The following is a 22,432-nucleotide window of genomic DNA, read 5'->3' on the forward strand; positions in this document are numbered from 1 at the left end:
GGTTTATCTTGAACTGGGCCAAAAAGAAAAAACCCTCCTGTTTAAGAACAAACTATGACCAATGTGTTATCTCAAGCAGAAACTGAATAGGATGTGCAGGATTTTTGTTTTAAAAAAATTATGCTGACCTGTGAGTCAGCATTTGGATCAGCTATTTTAGCACACGAACTACTGATTTCTCCATATTCTGTACATATACACTGGAATGCTAATTATTAAATCCAAGAGATTATTAAATCTAAGTCTTACCTGACTCCTTTTCAGCATCCGATTCTGAAACTTCATCTTCAGCTTCTTCCTCCTCTTCAGAACTAGAACTACTCGAGTCCTTGTTCTCTTCCTCCATTTCCATGGACTTCAGCGTGTCTTCCTCATAAAGAATCTTCTCTTTGCTGCAAAATATAGAAACTTTAAGGCCTACCCCAGGCGAGTGAGTTAGAATTCTGAGTTCTACTTCTCAGGAACACACAGACATGATTTACTACATATAGAACAAGCATAGGATTCAACACCCCAGCATTTCCAGCACGGGCCATTTGCCATGCATTCCACTGCCAGTCTCACATTTTGTAAATCTGCAAGCATTTTTACCATCAAAAAAAAATGTGGTCTCTCATTTCTTAGAGCCACCCAACCCAGCAGCTGTAGGGCTCCGTGCAACAGAAGGTGCAGCTCTCAGCTCAAAGCTCTAACTGATCCTCAGCCAGAGCAGGAGAACCAAGCACCAGCCCAACCCCTTGTTCCACCACTCAGTGGGTGTGTTAGGAAACAACTAAAATTGTATTTGAGAGAGCTCAAATTTAAAAAAAAAACAAAAAAACCACGAAATGAACAGCAGTGAACTGTTTTTGACCCAGCTGAGGCCAGCTGGCTGTGACAGATGAAGCTGCTCTCCCATTACTCCCTGGGCAGCTCCTTTTCAAATAAGAGGGAGAGACTTACTTGGTGAAGAGTCTGCTTTGAGGCTTCCCGTTCATGTCAGCTTCAATCAGCTTATTCCTCGTCTCCTTCTCACTTCGCAACTGTCAAAAAGCCCAGGAAGATTGGGGGAGGAATGAGAAGAGACATGTTAACCAGCCACCTCAGCACAATCCAATCATCACCACAGCACAAGGTCAGCCCAGCCTCACTAGACCAAAAATACTGTGGATTTGTTTAACAAGCCAATCCAACAGCAGCACATCTGCAAGGGCACTGTGAGCTTTGGACTCGAGTTCTGTCAGAGCACGGCCACACACCCAGCAGGTCCTCACACTGCAACACGAACCCTTCAAAGACACCTGCAAAAGTCCCTGCCCAGACCCAGAGACAAACCCTGGCTGCTGCCCAGAAAGCTGTGGGCTCCCTGTCCCTGGAAGTGTTCCAGGCCAGGCTGGATGGGACTTGGAACAACCTGGTCTAGTGGAAGGTGTCCCTGCCCATGGCAGAGGGTGGAACTACAAGACCTTCAAAGTCCTTTCCAACCCAAACCATTCTGTGACCGTGCTGGAGGTCTGCCCACACGTGTGTGTGCCCATGAAATCAGGCTGGATTCAGTTAAGAATTCGCTGCCTTTGTAGCTATTATTGACTTGTTCTCAGAGGAAAACATTCAAGTCAGGATGGGTCACTTCTTAAATCTCTCAAATGCATGAAGTCATTGCACAAGAACACCTGGGATCACCACAGCAATGGAAACATTTTGTCCAGAGAGCAGCAATATTAATTTCGCTAACATTAATGGACAAAATAGTTCCCAAAAATCATTTTAGTACCTTCCAGAAGCCCAGACGTAGCTGAGACAGAAGAAGAGATGGCAGAGGCTAAATTTAAGGCTAGCTCTGTTTTGTTGTGGCTCACAAAGTTACTCTTTCTCTTCTGACAGGAGCTGATGACACCAGACACCAGAAGCAAAAGCTCTGCAAATTCTGAATCACAGAATCTCAGAATTCTTTGGGTTGGAAGGGACCTTAAAAATCACCCAGTTCCACCCCCTGCCACGGGCAGGGACACCTTCCACTAGCCCAGGTTGCTCCAAGCCCTGTCCAACCTGATCTTGGACACTTCCAGGGATGGGGCAGCCACAGCTTCTCTGGGCAACCTGTGAAGTAGGAAAAGCTACACAGATTCCAGCAAAGAGCCAAAATTTGGAGTACAGCACATTGTTAAACAGACCAAATTGCTGGAGCACAGCAAAGGGAAGTGCAGGAAACAGCCCACTCCATTCATAGGGACGGGGAGAAAAATCCAAACCCAAACCAAAATATTGCTTCCAGCAAACAAACATCCCCTCTGCTCTCCAATAACAGCAGCACACCTTTAAGCAAGGAGAGCACAGTGTTCTGCCTCAGGCTTTAGAGTAAAAAAAATCTGATTTGAGAGTCATTTTCAAAGTGAAATAATGACTTAGAGCAATGTCATGGAATTGCCTGTTTCGTCCTTAACAAATGTGAGTTTTCTATTTTTAAATGATAAAAATGGCACATGATAAACGCACATGATAAAATGGCATTTCCATTAAAAAATCATATCCACTAAAAAAAAGAAGTGGGATACAATCTGGATTCTTCTGCCCAGTTCTACACTGAATGAATAAACGGAAATGGCCCTTATATAGTGCTGCTGTATAGAGAACAGAGGGGTTGTAGCCCCTGCAAAACAGCCCTAAAAATGGGTGAGCACCCAACCAAAAACAACTTCTTGTTGTCTTTCTTTTTCTTTGCTTTAAAGGAGAGCAGTTATCTGCAGAATCCTGGGGTAGTGAGAGAGGAGGGAATCAAAAATACAACCCTGATAGTATTTATCAACACCTCATTTAGGGAGAAGCTGATTAATTTTTAAGAAGTTCCTGTGAATGTTAAGGCTGCTATTTGAGGATGGCAGCAGCTGTGTTGTGATCAGAGCTGGAGTTCTAACCACCCACATTGTCAGTTCCTCAAAATACTTTCCTGGGGTTTATCAGCACTGTTCTCATTCTGTCTGTTTCTGAATCCAACCTTTTAAATAATAAAAATTTTTAATTTCTTTTAAAGAAGCTTGGCTTGTTTTGTGGAAGCATCCGAATGAGAGAATTGAGTAGATCAAATAAAATAGGAAAAAATCCAATCCAAAACCAACTTTCTGGCCTTATGTTGGTCAAGATATATTTTTGTTTTCCTTTTTTTATGGCAACTTGTGGCTTATAACCCCCTCCAGCATCTCCACTGCACTATGAAATGGCAGTTTTGAATAATACGGCTTTGAAATCTCCCATTTTTTCAGAATTCCCTGAAGTTTATAATTTCTTCTCTCTCAATCCAAAGCCTCCCTACTGTAAGAGAGGTAGACACGGTAACAGAACTTTCTCAATGCTGATAGTGTATTTCCTTGGATGCAAACACAAAGTGGACTTGGGAAATCACTCATTAGGAACAGAGCAGTTTGATGCTAGAGAGGGTTTGATGCCAGCAAAGTGCAGGATAATAACAATCCCAAAGGTGAACTGTACATTCCTTACCAGTTCACATAACTCTGCATGCCAGCACACTACTGACCTTCTTGCTGCAGTCTGGATTTCCAGCTATTAAAAATATTGTTGTGATTAAAGATTGCAAACGACTAACAAAAAAAAAATAGCAGGGCCTCAGCTTCCTGCATCTGTTGGCACCATATGTTTTGGAGAAGACCTGTGCGTGGAAAGGTAATTGGAGAGGTGGAAAATGATCTCCAGAAACTCACCACAGTCTGTTTCTTCTGCAGCATTTCTAAATGCTCCACGAGTCCCTCATCAGCCACGTCGAAGGGCGTCTGGCCCTGGTGCAGTGAGAGAACACAAGAGGGTATCTGATATGGCATGGTGGTAACAGTCAAAAAAAGCACTATTTACCAGTGAACATACATCACATCCTCCCTCCCCAGAAGGTGAGGGACACTCGGTCCAGAGCAGGGAAACCCGTGTGACAGTGACCACAGATCACAGATCATGTTCACACCTAAGATCATGTTCATGTCCGGTGAGCAACCTTTCACATGGCAGGGCAGCTCCCTGGTTGCTGCTGCTCAAATCCAACAGCTAGGACTTCAATAGTTTAGTTTCCAGGTTTCCAAAAAGGATGCTCTTGTACTGAGAAAGAATATGATCAACCTGTTGGTAGGCTGGATATCAGGAAAAGATTATTCCCCTCAAGGGTGGTGGGGCACTCAACAGGCTCCCCAGGGCAGTGCTCACGACCCCAAACCTGCCAAGGAGCTCAAGGAGTGTTTGGACAAAGCTCTCAGGGTGGGATTTTGAGGTGTCCTGTGCAGGGTCACAAGTTGGACTCGATGATCCTTGTGGGTCCCTTCCAACTCAGGAGATTCCATGATTCTAGGTTACTGTATCATCATGTATTTAAACCTCCTGAGAGGCTGCCAGCCAACAGCCAGCCAAAAAATTTGGGATCCACTTGCACATCTATGGGCATTTATAAACTAAAACAAACCAAAAAAATTACTCTGGGGCACAAACCAAGAAATCAGTTACATTTTCAACATAACTGAAGCTCTAATAGCTTGAATTACCAACATGCAATGAAACCTGATGGCCAGGGATCAAAGAAATGCAGGGAGCCTTGGCCACCTGACCCAGCAAGGAGACAATCCTGCTTTGGAAGGACAAAGTAATGCAGCAAATACAACTGTGTCTGTTTCTTTCCAAGTCTGGCACGATAAAAACCCCCCACACATCCTGAACACTTTGGAAAAGCACCTGGTGGCATTTAAAACAGAAAATATTCCCCGTATTTTGGGTGTCAGAGAGCTCACCAGGATAAAATGGCTCCTCAGAGAGGCATTTTGATTCCAGTAGTCTCCAACAGAGGCAGATGCCCCCAAACACACGGGGCCATGTTTCTCTTACCACGTTCTCCCACCTGCCTTCAGCCCCCGGGGCTGCTCCAAGCACATCCCACTTCCTCTCCTCCCCCAGGAGCTGCCATGGCACACCTGAACCTGCTCCGGGGGGAAGCAGCTCAAAGACCAACGTGGACACTCCAGCAAGGAGGGGAACACCAAGAACAGCCCTGGACAAGCTCTTGAAAATCCAAGGGCTCTTCAAGGAGAAACTTGTAACTATTAGGATGGAAAAGGAATGGTTCTTCTTTTCTTTTCTTCCATCTTATTTTTCTTTACTAATTTATTACAAATCTGAATCAATTTTTCAATTTCCTCTGTTATGACCAATGTATAGAAGAACAGGCTCACTTGTTTTCAGTGCCCTATACCTTAATATTAATATACTGTATTGCACTCCAAGATTGATTTTTTGTTGCTGTTTAATTGGCCAGGGTTACACTAAACCAGGATGACAACTTTGGTCCTAAATTTTAATTACAGATCTCTTCCTATGATATTTGAAATATCTTCTCCCTTCCTCCAGTCAAGATCCTCTATTTTCTGATGTTTTTAAATGCCCCAGTGCACAGGCCAGAACTGCTCACTGTGTGTAACTTTGTCATGATGTTGGATAGTGATGTTGGATCTCTTATGAGACCCCACCTCAAGCACTGTGTTCAGCTCTGGGGCCCCCAAATCAAGGACATGAACCTGTTGAAATGCATCCAGAAGAGGCCACTAAATTGACCACAGGGCTGGAGTTCCTCTGCTCTGGAGCCAGGCTTGGAGAGCTGGGGCTGTTCAGCCTAGAGAAGTCTCTGGGGAGACCTTAGAGCCCCTTCCAGTGCCTAAAGGGGTTCCAAGAGAGCTGGAGAGGGACTTTGGACAAGGGCCCAGAGTGACAGGATAAGGAGGAATGGCTTCCCACTGACATAGAACAGGGTTAGATGGAATACTGGGAAGAAATGCTTCCCTGTGAGGGTGATGAGAGCCTGGTACGGGTTGCCCAGAGAAGCTGTGGCTGCCTCTGGATCCCTGGAAATGTCCAAGGCCAGGCTGGACGGGGCTTGGAGCAACCTGGGCTAGTGGAAGGTGTCCTTGCCCATGGCAGGGGGTGGAATGAGATGAACTTTAAGGTCTTTCCCAACCCAAATCAGTCTGTGATTCCATGATCAAGCATCAGGCAATAAAGCTGTTGTTAATCTGGCTATAAAATACACTGCATTAGTCCTGTACTCACCAGCTTGTTCCTGATGTCCATGTCACACAGAGCCTCGGCCAGGATGGAACACGCTTCCTTCACCCCCCAGTGCGCGGCAGCGTGGAGGGGAGTCCAGCCATCATTGTCCTGGACATTCAGATTAAACCCAGCCTGGATCAGAAGCCTGGGAAAAGAAGCAGTACTGATCTCAGCTCATCCAAGAACGGCTTCATGACTGAGCAGAGTTCCCCCGTGAGGCACAGAGCAGCCCAGCTCACCAGCAGCAGCTTCTGTACTTTATTCCCCCAAGCAACACCTCACTCCACGTGCTCCAAACTGTGGTGGAAAAACTGTGACTTTGACGTAAAATCTGCTGGAACATGTCAAATTGATGTTTCCTTTCAGCATGCCATAAATTTGGAGAACACCTTAGTTTCTCATCTGGCATTGGTGACCCAGCCTGAACTGTTGCTCGAGTGGAGGAGACAGCCTGGCCTGGCTCAGGCACTGAGTACACAAACAGCACCTCTGCAACTGCATCCCCACAACAGGGAGCCAAGCACAGCACCTGCCATGAGAGGGAAGTTTGGGAAATGGAGCTGGGGCTTGGTTCTACCAGAACACAAGGCCACAGTGTGAGATGGTCCATAAGGAGACCAGCAGGACTGCCAGGTAAGCACCAGTGACATTACTGTGATTGACAGGGGTGAAATTCATATGTTAAATAATCCACATTTGGGTTAAACAACCCAAAATGCATTTTTTCACACTTGCATAGTTCAAGTAAATCTTTCCCAAGTGAAGCTGCCTGGGAACTCCCAGGCACTCACTGCTGTGCCCCTTCCAGCCCTCCCATCTCCATCAGACCAGAGTGCTGGTGTTTCACAGCATCTGGAGCTTGAATATTTAACACCAAAACAAACACAAGATGGTCAGTGTAGTCTGAGGCTCCAGAGCCATGTGCACACCTCTGTGGCAGTGATCAGGTGAGAGCACTGAGCAGCATGTGCATCAAAACTATTATCCAAGTTCCTTAAATACTGAAGATCATCCCAGGGGAATTCTGCAAATCTGGTAAAACTGCTACTGAAAATTTCCATCACGGGAATTTCCACCATCCAGAGCCACCTTTGTGCAGCATGAACGAAATCCAGCATGACCCCAGAATGGCATCAACAGCTTGGAAACTCCTGTGGCTTTACATCGATGTGCCACTGTGCTAAATAAAACACAGTGACAGTAAAGCAGCTGTGGGCTTCTCTGTGAAAGAAATTTTAAATTAGGTGCTGACTTTCTGTTGGTTTTCCAGCTGGCAGAAGCGAGGAATAGAGCTGCTAAGAGTCTCAAGGTCACAGACAAATTCCATGTCCCATTTAGAGTGAGCTGGATCCTGGCTGTCAGCCTCTTTGGTTTAAGCCACTGAAGATTTTTATTTGAACTTACAGCATGGCCATAATATACAACAATGTCAGTCTGCCCTGAGATCTGTTTATCATTACCATAACTAATGCCAAGGAGTTGTTGTTCAGAGCAAAGTGACCCTGCACACACAGTGAACTTCATCAAGGAGCACTGCACACACAACCCTCCTCTGACAGTCCACGGGACCAACACCTCAAATGCAGGAGATATTACATTTCTATTCACATGAGCTGTGTTAGATTCCTGTTCTCAGGCATGGTACAGGCATAGACAGCTCATAACTCAATTATATGCTCTAATGACTGAATACAAGTTAGAAACATGGAGAATAAGAAAATTGCTTGAGCTTGAGATGAAACAGCTCTTATGCATGTCACTTAAAATTATGAAATTGAGAAGCAAGACAGATGAACACTTCCAGAACAGATTCTAATGTGGACAATAGAGTAACCTTGGAAAGACTACTTACAAGCACATGTAGTGACAAAACAAGGGAGAATGGCTTCCCACTGACAGAGGGCAGGGTTAGATTACATATTAGGTAAAAATTCTTCCCTGTGAGGATGGTGAGGCCCTGGCACAGAGAAGCTGTGGCTGCCCCATCCCTGGAAGTGTTCAAGGCCAGGTTGGACAGGGCTTGGAGCAACCCAGGATAGTGGAAGGTGTCCCTGCCCATGGCAGGGAATGGAATGAAACGAGCTTTAAGGTTCCTTCCAACCCAACCATTCTGGGATTCTATGACTCCATGCTTATGGCAGTTCCACCCACAAAGAGCAGAGAAGAAAGCTCTGTTTTGGAAACCTTAATGTGATCTTACCTGTAAAAATATTAATGCTTTATTGCCAGGAAACCCTAAATTGGGCAAGCTGTTCATAATAGTCTTGTTAGTGGCAGGGCAGCAGAACTGTCAGGTGCTGGAATACCTCTGTCACTGCAGGAGCAGTAGCACTAAGAGGCAGAGGACAGTGAGACAGAGGTGGACCCTGGGTTTTCCCATTAGACTGGTCACGTAAACTTCTGGGGTGTTTGTGACTGTCATGCACTGTGTGTTGTCACTTTGTAGGCCAAAATTATACTTTTATCCCCTAATACTGTTTAACTTGCTAGTCCTAAAACTATTACTCTAATAGTGAAAATGAGACCTCCTATGCCTTGCTCTTTGAAAAGCTTTCCTCACTTCAAAGGCCTGGAGGAATGAGCTCCAGTCCCTGTGTATTTCTGTGTGAACCACTGTGGCTGGGCACATAAAACCACAGAGCCTTTGGAGAAACAGCAGCCTGAAAATCTCAGCATGGAACAAATTTCTCTCAACTGTAAAGCCAGATGTGTTCTTTACAAAAACCAGCCCTAATTCAACACATCAGCCCTGGGGAGGAGCTCCTACCTCATGACTTCAGAATAGCCCTTGGCTGCAGCAACATGAAGGGCTGTGGCTCCTGTCCGAGGCTGTTTTACATCCTCAATTCTCCCACTGTTCAGCCACTGCCGGGCATCCTGCAGCATTTGCTGCTCCTCTTCTTTCCTTGACAGGTCTAGGTCTACACCTAAGAGGGTGAAGCACAGAAGAAGAGATGAACAAGGGAAAGCTCTTGAGCACTTGTTAAACTTACCCCATGCTTCATTTGCTGTACAATATTAGCAAACTATCTGTAATCTTCCACAAAACAATCAGCAAAAGCACCTTCTATGAGCTGGGAGAGCTCCTGTGTCATTGACAGAGACTTCAGAAACAGTCTGACTTAAAAAATCTGAAAGTTGGGCCAGTGGTTGCAACCCACCCCAAGGAACTGCAAGCTTAGAAGTGCACTAAGGGTAGAAGGATTAAATTCTAGATATGCCAGATTGAAACAACATTCTACATATGCCTATGTGTCCCAGACTGAAACAAAAAAGTCATGAACAGCATCTTAACCAACTGGATTGCACTGTAATGAGAGTGTAATCTACAGTGAAGGTCTAAAGACTTGATTCTTAGGCATCTCCTGCAAGAGCAATGTCAGCCCAGCTCTGTGCACACTCAGAATTCAGGACAACCTGCAGGTGACACACAGAGTGAGCTGTACTGCTCCAGAGCCATTCCTGCCAGGCATGCTGAGAGTTATCCCACTGAGCAGCAAACCCCCTGATTCTGACAAAACACAACCCTAAATCATTTGGGGATGAGGAGGCCAAAAAAAAAATCTACTCTGGTGGTTGTCACTGCTTTAGTTGAAGTCAGATCAGGTAAGTTCATCAATACACACATCTGGAATAGCAGACACATGGACTGTGAGGCTCTGTGACAACAAGAGGGACGAGTCTCCCACCTTAGGAAATGACTGCTATGGTGTAGAAAGGCAGGTGGATGATTGGAGAGGCAAGTGGGTCTGGGTGACAGACTGTCAATTCTCACTAAACCAACAAGAGGCAAAACAAACATAGACTTGTTTTCCTAAGTGAAGTTTTCACAATAATGAGGTCATGGAAGGTTGATGTATCAATCACAAGTATGATACAGCTCCACACAAGATTAATCAGCTCAGAGCTTGCTGACTCAGGACAAAATACAAAGGAGAAGATGACAAATCTCAAAAATCAAGAAGGGTGTTGAAGAGCAAGTGTCCCTACAGATTAATTCTTTCAGTATGAGGATGGCATGATTCCAAATTAAATTATGGGGCATTAGGCTTAAAATGGCACCAAAGAAAACACTTGGGAGTCTGACCTGTGAGACCCACTGCTGCAGGATGTTGCAAAGATCAGAAACACAACTGTCTGCAGAACGAGGATCCGACAAGTTTGTAATTATAATGCTGGACATGCTGAATCTCCCAAGGAGCACTGCACAAGCTCATGAAACAGAAAATCACGGAGGATTCATGAGTGCACAGAAAGCCCATCTCACTCAGGAATTCCTGGAGGCACAGTGGCTGGAGACTGGGAAAATGTCTGGGAGGGGAATTTTACACGCTTGTGCTGTTGTTCCAGTTTGCAGCAGGCATCTGTTTCCAGTCACTGCTGAGGACAGGCCACTGTGCAGGACAAAGCTTATTTAAAGTTCAACCCCATTTCCTCCAGCAGTTATGAGCCTTTAAACTGTGTTGATAGGAAGCTTCTCAGTGGAGACAGATGGTTGTTTCAGGGCATCTTAGCAGGATGCAGCTAATGTGGTGAAGCAGTGCAAGCAGAATCCCAAAAAGTGTCAGGCAAAATACCTGCAGCTGAGGCAGGATCGTTGCCTTGATGTCCTGTAAGGTTCAAGACCATCTAAGGATGCTGAAGGTGCACAAGTCCATGGGACCTGATGAGATGCATCCAAAGATCCCAAGAGAGATGGCAACAGAAGTGCCTAAGTCACTCTCCATCATATTTGAGAAGTTGTGTCAGTACGGTGAAGTTCCCACAGACTGGAAAAAGAGAAATATAATCCTCATTTTTAAACAGGGAAAAGAAGACCTGGGGCACTACAGCTAAATCAGTCTCTCCTCTATGCCCAGCAAGATCATGAAGCAGATCCTCCTAGAAACTATGCTAAGGCAGATGCAAAATAAGGAGGTGATTGGTGACAACCAACCTGTCTTCTCTGAGGGGCAAACTGTGCCTGACACGGCCCTGTCTGACAGGGTGACAGCGCTGGTGGATGAGGAAAGAGTGACTGACACTGGACTGGTGCACAGCATGTGACGCTGTCCCACATGACACATCTCTAAACTGGAGAGATATGGATTTGGTGGATGGAGCACTCAGTGGATGAGGAACTGGCTGGATGGTGACACTCAGAGTTGTGGCCCATGGCTCAATGTCCACGTGGTGCCCAGTGCTGAGTGGCATCCTCAGGGGTTGGTGTGGGGATTGGTGCAGTTTAACCTTTGTTGGTGTCATGGACAGTGGGACTGATGCACCCTCACCAAAGTGCTGATGGCACTGAGCTGTGTGGTGGGGTCACACGCCACAGGGAAGGGATGGGACACCCAAAGGGACCTGGACAGGCAGGAGAGGTGGGACCATGAGAACCTCATGAAGTTCAATGAGATCAAGCACAAGATCCTGCCCCTGAGTTGGAGCAACTCCAGGCACAAATCCAGGCTAGGAGACAAATGGATTGAGAGCAGCCCTGGAGAGAAGGACCTGGGGGTGCTGGGGAATGAGAAGCTCAACACACCCCAGCTGTGTGCAGTGACACCCAGAGTGCTGGGCTGAACCCACAGGCTCCGGAGAGCTGGGAGTGTTCACCTGGAGAAGAGAAGGCTTCAGGGAGACCTTAGAGCCCCTTCCAGTGCCTAAAGGGCCTCCAGGAGAGATGGAGAGGGACTCTGGACAAGGGGTGGAGTGACAGGACAAGGAGGAATGGCTTCCCACTGCCAGAGGGCAGGGTTAGATGGGATATTGGGAAGAAATCCTTCCCTGTGAGGGTGGGGAGGCCCTGGCACAGGTTGTCCAGAGAAGCTGTGGCTGCCCCATCCCTGGAAGTGTCCAAGGCCCCTTGTCTATGGCAGGGGCTGAAATGAGATGGTCTTTAAGGTCCCTTCCAACCAAAATCATTCTCTGATTTTATGTACAGCTCTTGATACCCACTTTAAAGACCCAAGTTACACTGAGGTAAAGAAAGGATCTCTGTCTTTCTGGGCATTCAATAAAGCCTGAATGCCAACAGGAAAAAGGCATGGCTTGGATAGCCCAGTAAAACAAAGGCTGACTGCAGACACAGATCTTTTTTTTTAAATACATGAGCAGAGTAAATATAAGGGAGAAGAGCTGTTCAACCTTATTTTAAAGGGGATGGTAAAGGGGAACAAAATAAGAATAACCTTGTCACAAATATCCCTGGACTAAAAAGTGAAAAGTTTTTGTTTAGAAGGAACATGATCCTGCATCAATTTTCCAAGAGGAGCACTACAGTAAATAACAACCAGCTCTCAGATGAACAGCTACAAACTCACCTGTGGAACAGTAACACGGGTGACAAAGTACCACGGGACTGATCTCTTCCCTAACTATACCTGAAAGGAGCTTCAAAAATAAAGTAACCACCATATGTCAGAATATATTTGACAGAGGACTGGATTCAATCCAGCATGCAAACAACCCCCCCATCGACCTGCAGGCATAAAATAATCCACACTGAAAATAATCTTTGGGGATCTCTAGCCCAAATCCCTGCTCAAAGGAGGGTAACTTCAAACCCAGATCAAATAGCTCAGAGTTGAATGCAGCTGAGCTTTGATTACATCCAATGATGGGAGTTCCAGAAATTCCTTGGTTCCCTGTTCCATCACTGCATCCTTCAAAAACATTCTCGATGAACTTCACAGACAGGATTTAAACTTCTCACCCATGTGTACATATATTTAATGACTCACAGATGAATTCCATGGGTATGAAGAAAATGTCACACTAATAAAGCATTTCTTAATTATAACATCAGCTACACAGTCCAAGATGATTCTTCTACTGGGAATGTTTGTGCAGGGACAGTCTGGAGAGCAACCCCTCAGCCAGGCACACCTGATGAGAAAGGGAACATGGTAGATGGGCTGCAGAACTCTGGGGAAGGATCAGGATAAAGCAGGTCACTCCAGGCCTGGAATACTCACATCCTGTTTCCTCCTCTTGCCAGTGCTGTAAATCTCACCTCTGTTTTATCAAGTCTTAGTGAAACGAGACCTTTTAATGATACCAGAGGTCAGAATTAAATCTCACTTTAAAAGCAAACAGATCTAATGATTCAGATTTCAGTACTGTGGTGTCTTGCCTTGAAGAATCCCAAGGACAGAGACCACACACCACAAACCTCCTGCATCTGCACCACTGTCCTGACAGCAAAATAAAATCTGTCTGCTGTCTCCTGAGCCAGATTTTAGATCTTTTCACTTACAGACAGCAAGCCAGCAGAGTTCTCTTATGGACATTTTTAGGCTCTAACTCTCCCATATTCAATCCCACACCTGATTTACCTTGCTTCTTTACTTGTTCCAGAAGCAGGTCCTTCATGGCTGCTTCCTCTGCGATGTCAGACGGGACCTCCCCTTCGCTGTTCACAGCAGCCACGTTGGCTCCATGGCTAATCAAGTACCTGCATCAGTGAGACCCAGACCAGCACATCAGACCTTGTCTGAAGGCTTCAGAGCAACCTACACAGTACAGCAGGTAGCCCGACAACATATTTGCATTCTCATTCAAGTTCAATCACCAAATGAGTACTGTATTCTTAGCCAATTTCTAGACTAAAAATGTTCACTGTTACTGCAAGTCCCTGCTTGGGGGCTCATAGTTTTCTTTTCTCTATAGTTATTTAAATACCCCAGGTTCTTGCACTAATCTGGTTGATTATCCCCTAAAAAGAAAAGAAATTTAAAAAAGGGCAAGCCAAGCCATCGTCAATTTTTAAATTTGTCTTCTATACCAAAGAGATATACAAATGTACATACAGTATCCATCACCTGTGCACCTGCTCCGATGAGAAAGGCACAGGAAGTGTTATAAATACCCAGAATAGCCCGAAACTCACTCACTCTGCTATGTTCAGATAGCCACAGGATGCCACTGCATGGAGAGGGGTCCAGCCCTCGTTGTCTTGCTGGTTCACATTGGCTCCATTTTCTACCAGAAACTTCACCATGTCCAGGTTTTCATCAATACAGGCCTGAGGGAGGAGAGAAGGGGAACATCGAGGGAGGAGGGGAGGTGAACATGCAGGGAGGGAAGGATTGAAGAGAAAGGGAAGGGGGGAAAAAACCAAGGTGTTGGTATGAAATCAAGCATACAACCCCCACCTGCAGTTTATTGGCAGCAGGTAATTCCTGGGCTGAACTATCCACACTGTGGGCAAGTACACCTTAAAGCTTAGGGTAGCATCAATTTGTGAACTGAAACAAATCAATTTCAGAACTTTCAAAAAGTAATTGTAACTCAGATTCCCCAGGTGGACAATTTCTGAATTTGCTCAAGCTTTACCTCTCACCATTGAATTGTTTCCTTCCTCGCTCCCCCACTGTTACCTCACCACAGCTGCGATGCTGAAATGATGGATCTCTATTAGTTTTAGGTATGGTATCAAATCCCTCTAAGCAAGGCAAGCTGAACAACATTTAGACTATGTTGTTCCTCAAAATGTCAATGAAAAAAAGTCATAATGGCGAACAAAAGGAGGCCTGACTAGTGGCAGGGATGAGCAAAGAAAGCAGGAGCTGAAGAAGCCTGACCAAAGCAGCCCACCTGTGTACAGGTCACCTTTTACCAGGGCAAAAGCAGGGTTTTAGAGAACTTAATAACTTCTTCATTCAGCAGTATCTCTGTTTTCCTGAGCATAACACAGTACAACTTTCCCTGTTTGCTCTACAGTCCTGTGAGCTGCTGAAGAGAACCACAGCCCTTGATGAGCCGCTGTAGTCATTCCTGAGCCTGCTTTGAACTTGTCAGAAGAAAACCCAGCTTGATTTTCAAGTCTCAGCAGTTCTCTTGGGTGGAATTCCTCCTTCCTCAAATTCCTGGCTCTAGCACGTTCTGTGTTGCATTTACAGCTCACTGGAAGCTACTATTTAAGGATGAGCTGGCAATTTAATCCATACCTCCGAATGCGTTTGCCTCCGCTGGGAAGCACTGGGCACGACCAGGAGGGGCAAGGACTGGCTTTTACTGCATGTCCATCCACAGGCAGAAACCCAGTTCCTCATTACTAGAGAGGGAAACAGTCAGAATTGCTCCAGAATCTCCGCACTCGATCCCTCTGCACAGCTCAGTGTGGGCACATCAATCCCTTATGGCAGTCAGGTGATTCCCAGATGATCTGTCTATAAAGAGCAGCACTGACTATCCACTCCTGTCCCAGCAAGGAATGAAAACGAGGAATCCTCTCTAACCAACATCCCTATACACACCAAAAAGAGACAATCCTGTATTATCTAACATGTTCATCTCTGCTGCACTGCTCATGTCAAAGGAGAGGCACATCCTGCACCAGGACATCCAGCTCCTTCTACGTCTAGAGTTGGACTCGATGATTCTTGTAGGACTTTTCTAACTCAGGATACTCCATAACTCCAAGTACAATCCCAAACTAGCTGCTTAGGCTGCAAACATGAGTTGTTCCTCATTTGGCTGGTTCACAAAGAGCCATGCACAAGCCTAGCTTTGAAATCTCCAAGGAGGCACATTCCGAATTAACTAACTCCTAGTGCAGGTACTGGGCAAACATGAGACAACACAGGGGACAGATGTCCCAGGAGCAGGCTCAATCCCAACCAGAGCCTATGCTGAAGGGTCAGTGTGTTCCCTAGCCCTGTTTTAGAGTGGTTTACCTGAACCTTGGTCAGGAAAGCACAAGCATAACTCTAGAAGTCATTTACTTCAGGAGCTGCTCCAAATCCAGAATGGCTGAGCCTGACCTGGGCAGGCTCCATTCACCCTGCTCAGTCCATCAACACTGTCCCACTCTCAAGCACAAAACAGTTTTGTCCTGCAAACCCAGCTCTGAGGGGCTTTCCTTAGATTATTTCAGGCAGTGGAACTAGGGAAAAAAAATAAAACCCCACTGAAAATCTTGGGGACTGAAAAGCATCATCCTGAGGCTGGAGGAGCTCTGGGTCAAAGCACGATGGGGTAAGACATGGTTAGGTCTGAGTAATGTTCTACCACCAGGAGCAAGGGGTTGGTCTTCTTTTATTTAGATCCCCTGGTCTGACCCCCTGCTCAAAACAGGGCTAAATCTGTATGAGATCAAGTTGCCCAGGCCTGCTCCAGCCAGTTTTTACTGTCTGCTGGGATGGACACTCCAGGCCTGGTCTGGTTCCTGCCCCAGTGCTTTACCCTCCTCTCTGTGGGTAATTTTTCTAATCTGGATTTTTTTCTTGCTGCAACTACTTCCTCCTGCTCCAGCAGCACAGACTTAGCCTCCAAGTGTCAGCAGGTGATGAGGGCAGGAAACACAAGCCCAATATTCCTACTGTACAGGGGAACTAATATGCCCAGTATGCACACAGTTAAGTTTAAGACACACTCTAAGAAGGATAAACTCACGATTTCCATAATCGTCTTATGTCTTATGTCTGTACCAACACACTGAAATGCAGCAAGAAGGTGAAGGATGTGAGGCACACAGAGGTGGACATGGACACACAGAGGAACCCAGTAATCCCTTTTCAGTTCAAGGAGCAATTCTTTGGGAATTCAAGTCTGAGCCTGCAAAACTCACAGCTCATCTCTTTTTATTGCCACCCATATTTATTGTGATATACTTTGAGTTTCCCCCCAACACACCTCATATAAATTACACTTCCTGATGAGTTATTTACATTTTGACCTGGGAACACGACCAGTACCAATCACTTCTTAAATAAAGCTGACTTTATCTAAAAGCATACTGCTCCGAGAATAGCCAAGAAAAGTTCGCCCACGCAGTGGTTTCTTTTGGGTACAATCCCTCCTGGCTGCCCACAGAACCAGAGCCTCATTACAGAGGAATTTTATCAGCAGGGTTCTGCCAAAGCAGAGAAGTGAACGGTTCCTGCTCTGCTGGGTTTGTTTAAGTGTTACCTGCAGCTTGAGTGGGAATCTAAATTTAGACTGAAGAATGTCTCTATAGCATGAGCTTTGTATGTATTTCATAGAGAATTATATTTACATTGTTCATCAAACACACCTACTTCATCTGCATAGCCTGGGAATCAGCCAAGGGAAAAGCCCGGTTCTCGCTCAAGTCACTGCACTCTGAAGTGAAATATCTGTTTAAATGCATAAACAAGCCCCTCTCACTCTTTTAAATTTCTGCCTGTTGTTGCCTCACTGTTCTGCTGGTCCCATCCCGCGTGGTTCCAATGGAATGCATGCTCGAACCAGCAGGGATAATGGGATCAACCCCCACCTGTTCCCACACCGAAATCTGCAGTAATTCGACTCTCCTGGCTCCTGCAGGGAGAAAATGATGACCAAGTGCCAGGGCTCCGTGGGTGCTGACAGCAGCGGGCACTTGCTCGCTCCCCAAGGGAGCCATGGCCATTCCATGCCTGCTGCCTGCACTTACCACCAGGAGAAAGCCAAGTGCAAAGGGGGAGTAAGGCCTTAATGGGGCAGCAACATATTCTTTAAGATCTAAGAAAAATAACCCTCACTCCACCCTTGTACAGCTCATGAAAAGGGGCTCTTCAAGGCATGTGGTCAAGGAAAAGCTGCTGCTCAAGGAGTGTGATCCAGCCAGGGGATGCTGCTTGGCAAATACTGATTTTAGTGTGAGCTAATAGGAATAGAACTGAGCTCAGGGCAGAGTAACACAGTTTCCTAAGTGACAGGTACGATTCCTTGCCTGCCTCAAATACCAAAATGTAAGAACTTTTTGCATTGTTGTATCATTACATACTACTAATTACACTGAGAGTTGAAAAAGTGAGGTGGAAAAGGAGTTTCCAAACATGGCATTTGATAAACAGAGGTACTGAGTAACCCCTGCTCAGCTCTGAAAAATCTCATTGTGGTCTTACGTAAGAAACCATCAGGCAAAGAATTATTTACATCACTTCTTAGTCAGACACCCAAAAGAACACACTGCTTGCATCTTAATATACTATGACATATTTAACACATCTCAGAGCAAGAATTATGAGGCCAACAACATGGATAATGAATTGGTAATTTCTACAGATCTGAACGTTAAAAAGCCTTTATAAAGGTTGTAACAGATTAAATGGCAGCTTTTAGGGGTTTCAGTGTATTTCTGTGTGTCTTTTTAAGGTATCAACTGAATAAGACTAATATTTTACCAGGGAATTCATACTTGCACACACAGTAATGGTATTAATAGTTTCATACATGATATAATTTTACCAAGACACAAATTAAGGAACAGAAATTCTCTCTGTTTAAAAGCACTCAGGGCTCACACTCGCCCACCTAAAATTTTTGAGAGCCCTGAGTGCTGATATCTCTCCACCAAATTTCTGCTGCATGTTTTCTTGTGCATATCTGCCAAAATAAAGCACTGTGAATGAACCACCCCATAAGAAAAACACTTTCATTGGGATTCAGGGGGCAAAGCTCCCCTTCACGCTGAGCCAATTCAGTTACCTGAGGTTACTGGGGGAAGGAGAAGAGGACAAAGAGGAAGTAAAAGGGTAGATATGTCCTCCTTTAAGTACTATTAATCCTCCAACCTTAAATTTAGGAGAGTGAATAAGTTTAGTAACCCGAGAGGATCTATTGCTATGCAGAGTTCTCCTCTCTTATTTGATACAGTGTTCCTTGGGAACAGGGTAAGAACCACGACTTCGGAGAACAGAGTCACAAAGCAGATTCCTGCTCTCCAGCCCCAAAGGGAGGGGCCAAAGTCAAAAAGAGTTAGTTCAAGAAGTAATGTTGCCATTTTGGTGGGTAGTTACTTCCTGTGAGGAAACACTCTCTCTCCTAAACCATCCCTGAAATCAGGTATAAAGAAAAATACAGGGATAGGCTTAATTCTTTCAGTTTTAGGTCCTGCTAACCCCCAGCTGCTTGGTTCACACGTAGGAGAGGCTAAAAGCAAGGTTAACTGCAGAGCACAGCAATTTTGTCTTTAAATTTATAATTCCTTTTTTATCTTCTCTCTCTGTACAAGCTCTAACACAACACCTTCAGGGCGATGTGACAGGGTGGGAGTGCAGGGCGAGTGTCTTTCCCTCTCATCGTGGATCTTCAGCAGGATAATCTCTTGCCATCCCCGTATTTTTCTTGGCAGTTGATGAGCTCCAAGTGCTTCTGGAACGGCACTAATGCATTACAGTTTTAGCAGTCTTTGATGCAAACTGCATCCAGTGCCCAGAATTACCCACTCACCACCCAAAGAAAGTTGGCTCACAGGATTTAAATCCCAGGCATTGCTGGGCAAGTCTCCATCCCCAGCTCATGGTGTTCCTCCAGCTCCTGGCAGGAGCCCAGCATTTAGCAGTTTTTCCATAGGGAGGAAGTGCTCAGTTTCTAAAATTTGCAGATACGGCAGATTAGCTTCCCCCTCTCAGCTAACAGGTGGAGCCCTTTCCAGCCATGGACACTCGCTGCAGGCCTGAGTTTTGCCAGGAGCTGTTGCCAAGGCATTCTTCTCCGGAGCATGAAGTTTACATTACAGTAACGAAACGGGGACACCAGGAAACGAGTCACAGCAACTCTGCACAGCTCGGCTCAGCTGGCAAGGCTTGTCCAGCAACCAGACAAAAATCTGATCGTTATCTTGAATGAAACCTCATTATTATCATCGTGTTGTTGTGTTTGCTCCTTCCTTGGAGCACCCAGAGTGCACGAGCACCGCTGAACTCCTGATGAGTATCAGCAACGCAACAGCGCCTGCTGCCTGCCAAAGGTTCGGTCTGCTTATCTCCTGGGCATCCCCTGGGACAGAGACTGGAGGATCAGGGAGGAAAAGGAGCCAGATGGGATGAGACTGAAGGGTTCAGAGGACCGGGAATTGAGCTCCAGGAAGGTGTGAACAGTGTGACACTGCTCACCTTCTAGGGGTGCATCACACTTAGCAAAGCCCCAGCCTAGGACTGGTGTTACATTCCTACCACACACTGAATACACACAGGATAGCAGCAAAGAGAGCAACTAAACCACCTGAGAAATTCCTAAGAAATTGCTCGGGATCAGCTGAGAGATAAGGAGAAAGTTGGTTACAAGCCCAGAAGAACACAGAAGCCATGGCAATAACTGCACATCCACAGTGCTGTCACAGGCACATGAAGGCACCTGTTTTCTCCACAGCTTACCCAATACTAAGTAGTTTAACATAAATACATAAACAACATTCATGTCACAGAGCAGCTGTTTGCAGGAAGAGCAGTTCTTGACAGGACATCAGCAGAGCTGCTCAGCAGCACGGGCACATCCCCTGCCCTGGGCCTGCATGAGGTGCTCACCGTGTGTACAACCCCTGTAAGAAGGGTGAACCCAGCTGCGAGCGCGTGGCATCGCTCCCTGAAGCCCCACTGAGTCAACATTTGGTTTACAAACAGCATGTCACATCCCCCAGTGTCATATGATCACGGAATAAAGCAGCAGCAGCAGCATGCAAGAGCTGGGACTCAGTCAGCCAGGAAACCTGTAATTACTGCTGTGGGTTAATTTTGGCTGTATTTAATTCCCTGGTGCTCCCTCTGTGGTTGTTGGGATTTCTGAGGGAGAATCCATGCATTTGCTCAGGGCAGAAGGAAGATGCAAGAAGGGGGAAGCAGAAAGGGCTGTGTGCTTGGCTGCTGTGTTACATGTTTCTACTATGAATACACCAGTCTTGTGACAGAACCCAATTTCAGTGCCTTCTCTGTGCACAAGAGTGAAAATCTCCTAATCCTACCGTGTCAGATCCTTGGGTAGCTATCCCCATGGTTCCCACATGGAAATCATACTTGGCAGTTCCACTTGTCACACATAAATGCAACAGATAAACTGTCTGGTCAGGCACATGTTGGCTTTTTAAATGGAGTATGAGAGATGCCAGGCCAGGAGAGGCCTTTGCTTCAGCTCTTCTTCATTACTTCATTACTTGTCTCTGGAACCTCCTACAACTGTGGTACATCTTGGTCTGTGCAAAATGCTACTCTTAAATCAGATTGCTCCTGAAACCCGTAATATTAATTCTTTTACCAGACTCTCCTCCAGTCCAGAAATCAAGTGTTGAACCATCTTCAAAGCTCTTTACACATCCAGCCCCATGGCTTGCTTCCCTCCCTGATCCCAATTTTTGCAACTCTTGAGTATTAACAAACACCTCTGAGATGCTTCCATACAATCCTACATCCATCATTCCTGCACTGATCTTCAAGACCCATATGTCAGTGTGCCCAGAAAGCCACTCCATTCTTGCATATAGTGAAACAGTTTATAATTTAGATGTTGAGATGCTCAGAGCAGGGACTATCTGCTATTGCTTAAAGAGGAGCCAGTTCTCAACACACCCCAGTGCCACTCAGGGACAGAATAGCAACAGATACATCATGGAATTACTGCAGTTGGAAAGGACCTCAGGAGACTCCTAATCTAGTGCCTCTAGCACAAGGCAGGGTCTGCAGTGAATTCTCCCCACCATTCCAGGCTGTGGATTTGTGTGTGTATCATCATATGCATGTGCATATATGTTCATACATACAAGCACAGCCACTTATATTTATTCTTTGAAAATCCAGGGAAGTCTTAAATTGCGGGAAAGGACTAGAAGACACAGATTTGTGTCCTGTGTCTGCAGCTGTTCTGATCCAGACCTGACTCACCTCCACAGCTTTGATGCTTTATGTGCCTAAGCCTCCGGCTTTCTCCTCCTAAATGATGTCCTCATGCTGGAAACCTGATGTAGACTCATTTGGGTGGCACAGGCTGCACCACCCATGAGCTACACGAAATTCTGTATCAGGTACGGGGTGAAAAAAGTGGGGTTTGTTCATACAAACCAAGGGGGGACATCGCGCTCACACAGACTGAAAGGTTTTCTCTGTGCTAAATGAAGAGCCAGAGTGAGTACAGGCCATAAAAAGCACTAATTTCAAAGCAAGATGGTTTCTGAGTGCATGCAAGTGCAGCTCAAATTCAGTCTGAGATCCCTACAAGAGCTCGAGCAGGTTTAAGCCCAGCTTGCTGCCATGTGCTCCTACACCTTGCTTTGCACAAGATTAAGTTTCACCCACATTTTCAAAGTGTAAAGAGACAGATACCCAGGGCATTCCCTGTCCAAGCTGGGTGGATGCACCACTCTCACAGTACCTGTCCTTTCCCCCTGCCTGCAGACCAGCAGAGATCCACTGACACCAGGGTGAGAGGAATCCCACCCTCCATGACTGACCAGCAGAACAAGAGAACCCTCCAAGAGCCGAGATCTATGAGGTCACTACTCAACCTGAACTTTGAGAGGGTTTTCTTTACCACAACCTTTTCCTATAAGATTGGTGTAACTAGAACACTTTGAGGAGTTTTGGAAATGGTTATAGAGCTGCTGCAAATCAGAGGCTGACAGTGACACCAGCAGCACCATTAGCTGGTACACACAGGGCTGGAA

The 22,432-nt window shown here is 45.8% G+C and overlaps 1 protein-coding gene across 4 annotated transcripts in view; it reads right to left on the minus strand.

Moving 5' to 3' along the window:
- Positions 1 to 22,432, minus strand: part of PPP1R12B (protein phosphatase 1 regulatory subunit 12B) — a 131,499-nt gene that overhangs the window by 83,782 nt on the left and 25,285 nt on the right. For all 4 annotated transcript variants that reach the window (XM_039379674.1, XM_039379673.1, XM_039379672.1 and 1 more), the window contains exons 2-8: positions 13,944 to 14,074; positions 13,386 to 13,504; positions 8,837 to 8,996; positions 6,070 to 6,214; positions 3,696 to 3,770; positions 943 to 1,022; positions 250 to 392 (exon numbers count right to left, since the gene is read on the minus strand). In XM_039379674.1, coding sequence (XP_039235608.1) covers positions 250 to 392; positions 943 to 1,022; positions 3,696 to 3,770; positions 6,070 to 6,214; positions 8,837 to 8,996; positions 13,386 to 13,504; positions 13,944 to 14,074 — 853 coding nt within the window. The remainder of the gene's footprint in view (positions 1 to 249; positions 393 to 942; positions 1,023 to 3,695; positions 3,771 to 6,069; positions 6,215 to 8,836; positions 8,997 to 13,385; positions 13,505 to 13,943; positions 14,075 to 22,432) is intronic.

This window comes from Pipra filicauda, unplaced genomic scaffold (assembly GCF_003945595.2).
Source record: "Pipra filicauda isolate LSUMZ 115617 unplaced genomic scaffold, ASM394559v2 scaffold172_size1731463_pilon, whole genome shotgun sequence".
NCBI classification, from domain to species: Eukaryota; Metazoa; Chordata; class Aves; order Passeriformes; family Pipridae; genus Pipra; species Pipra filicauda.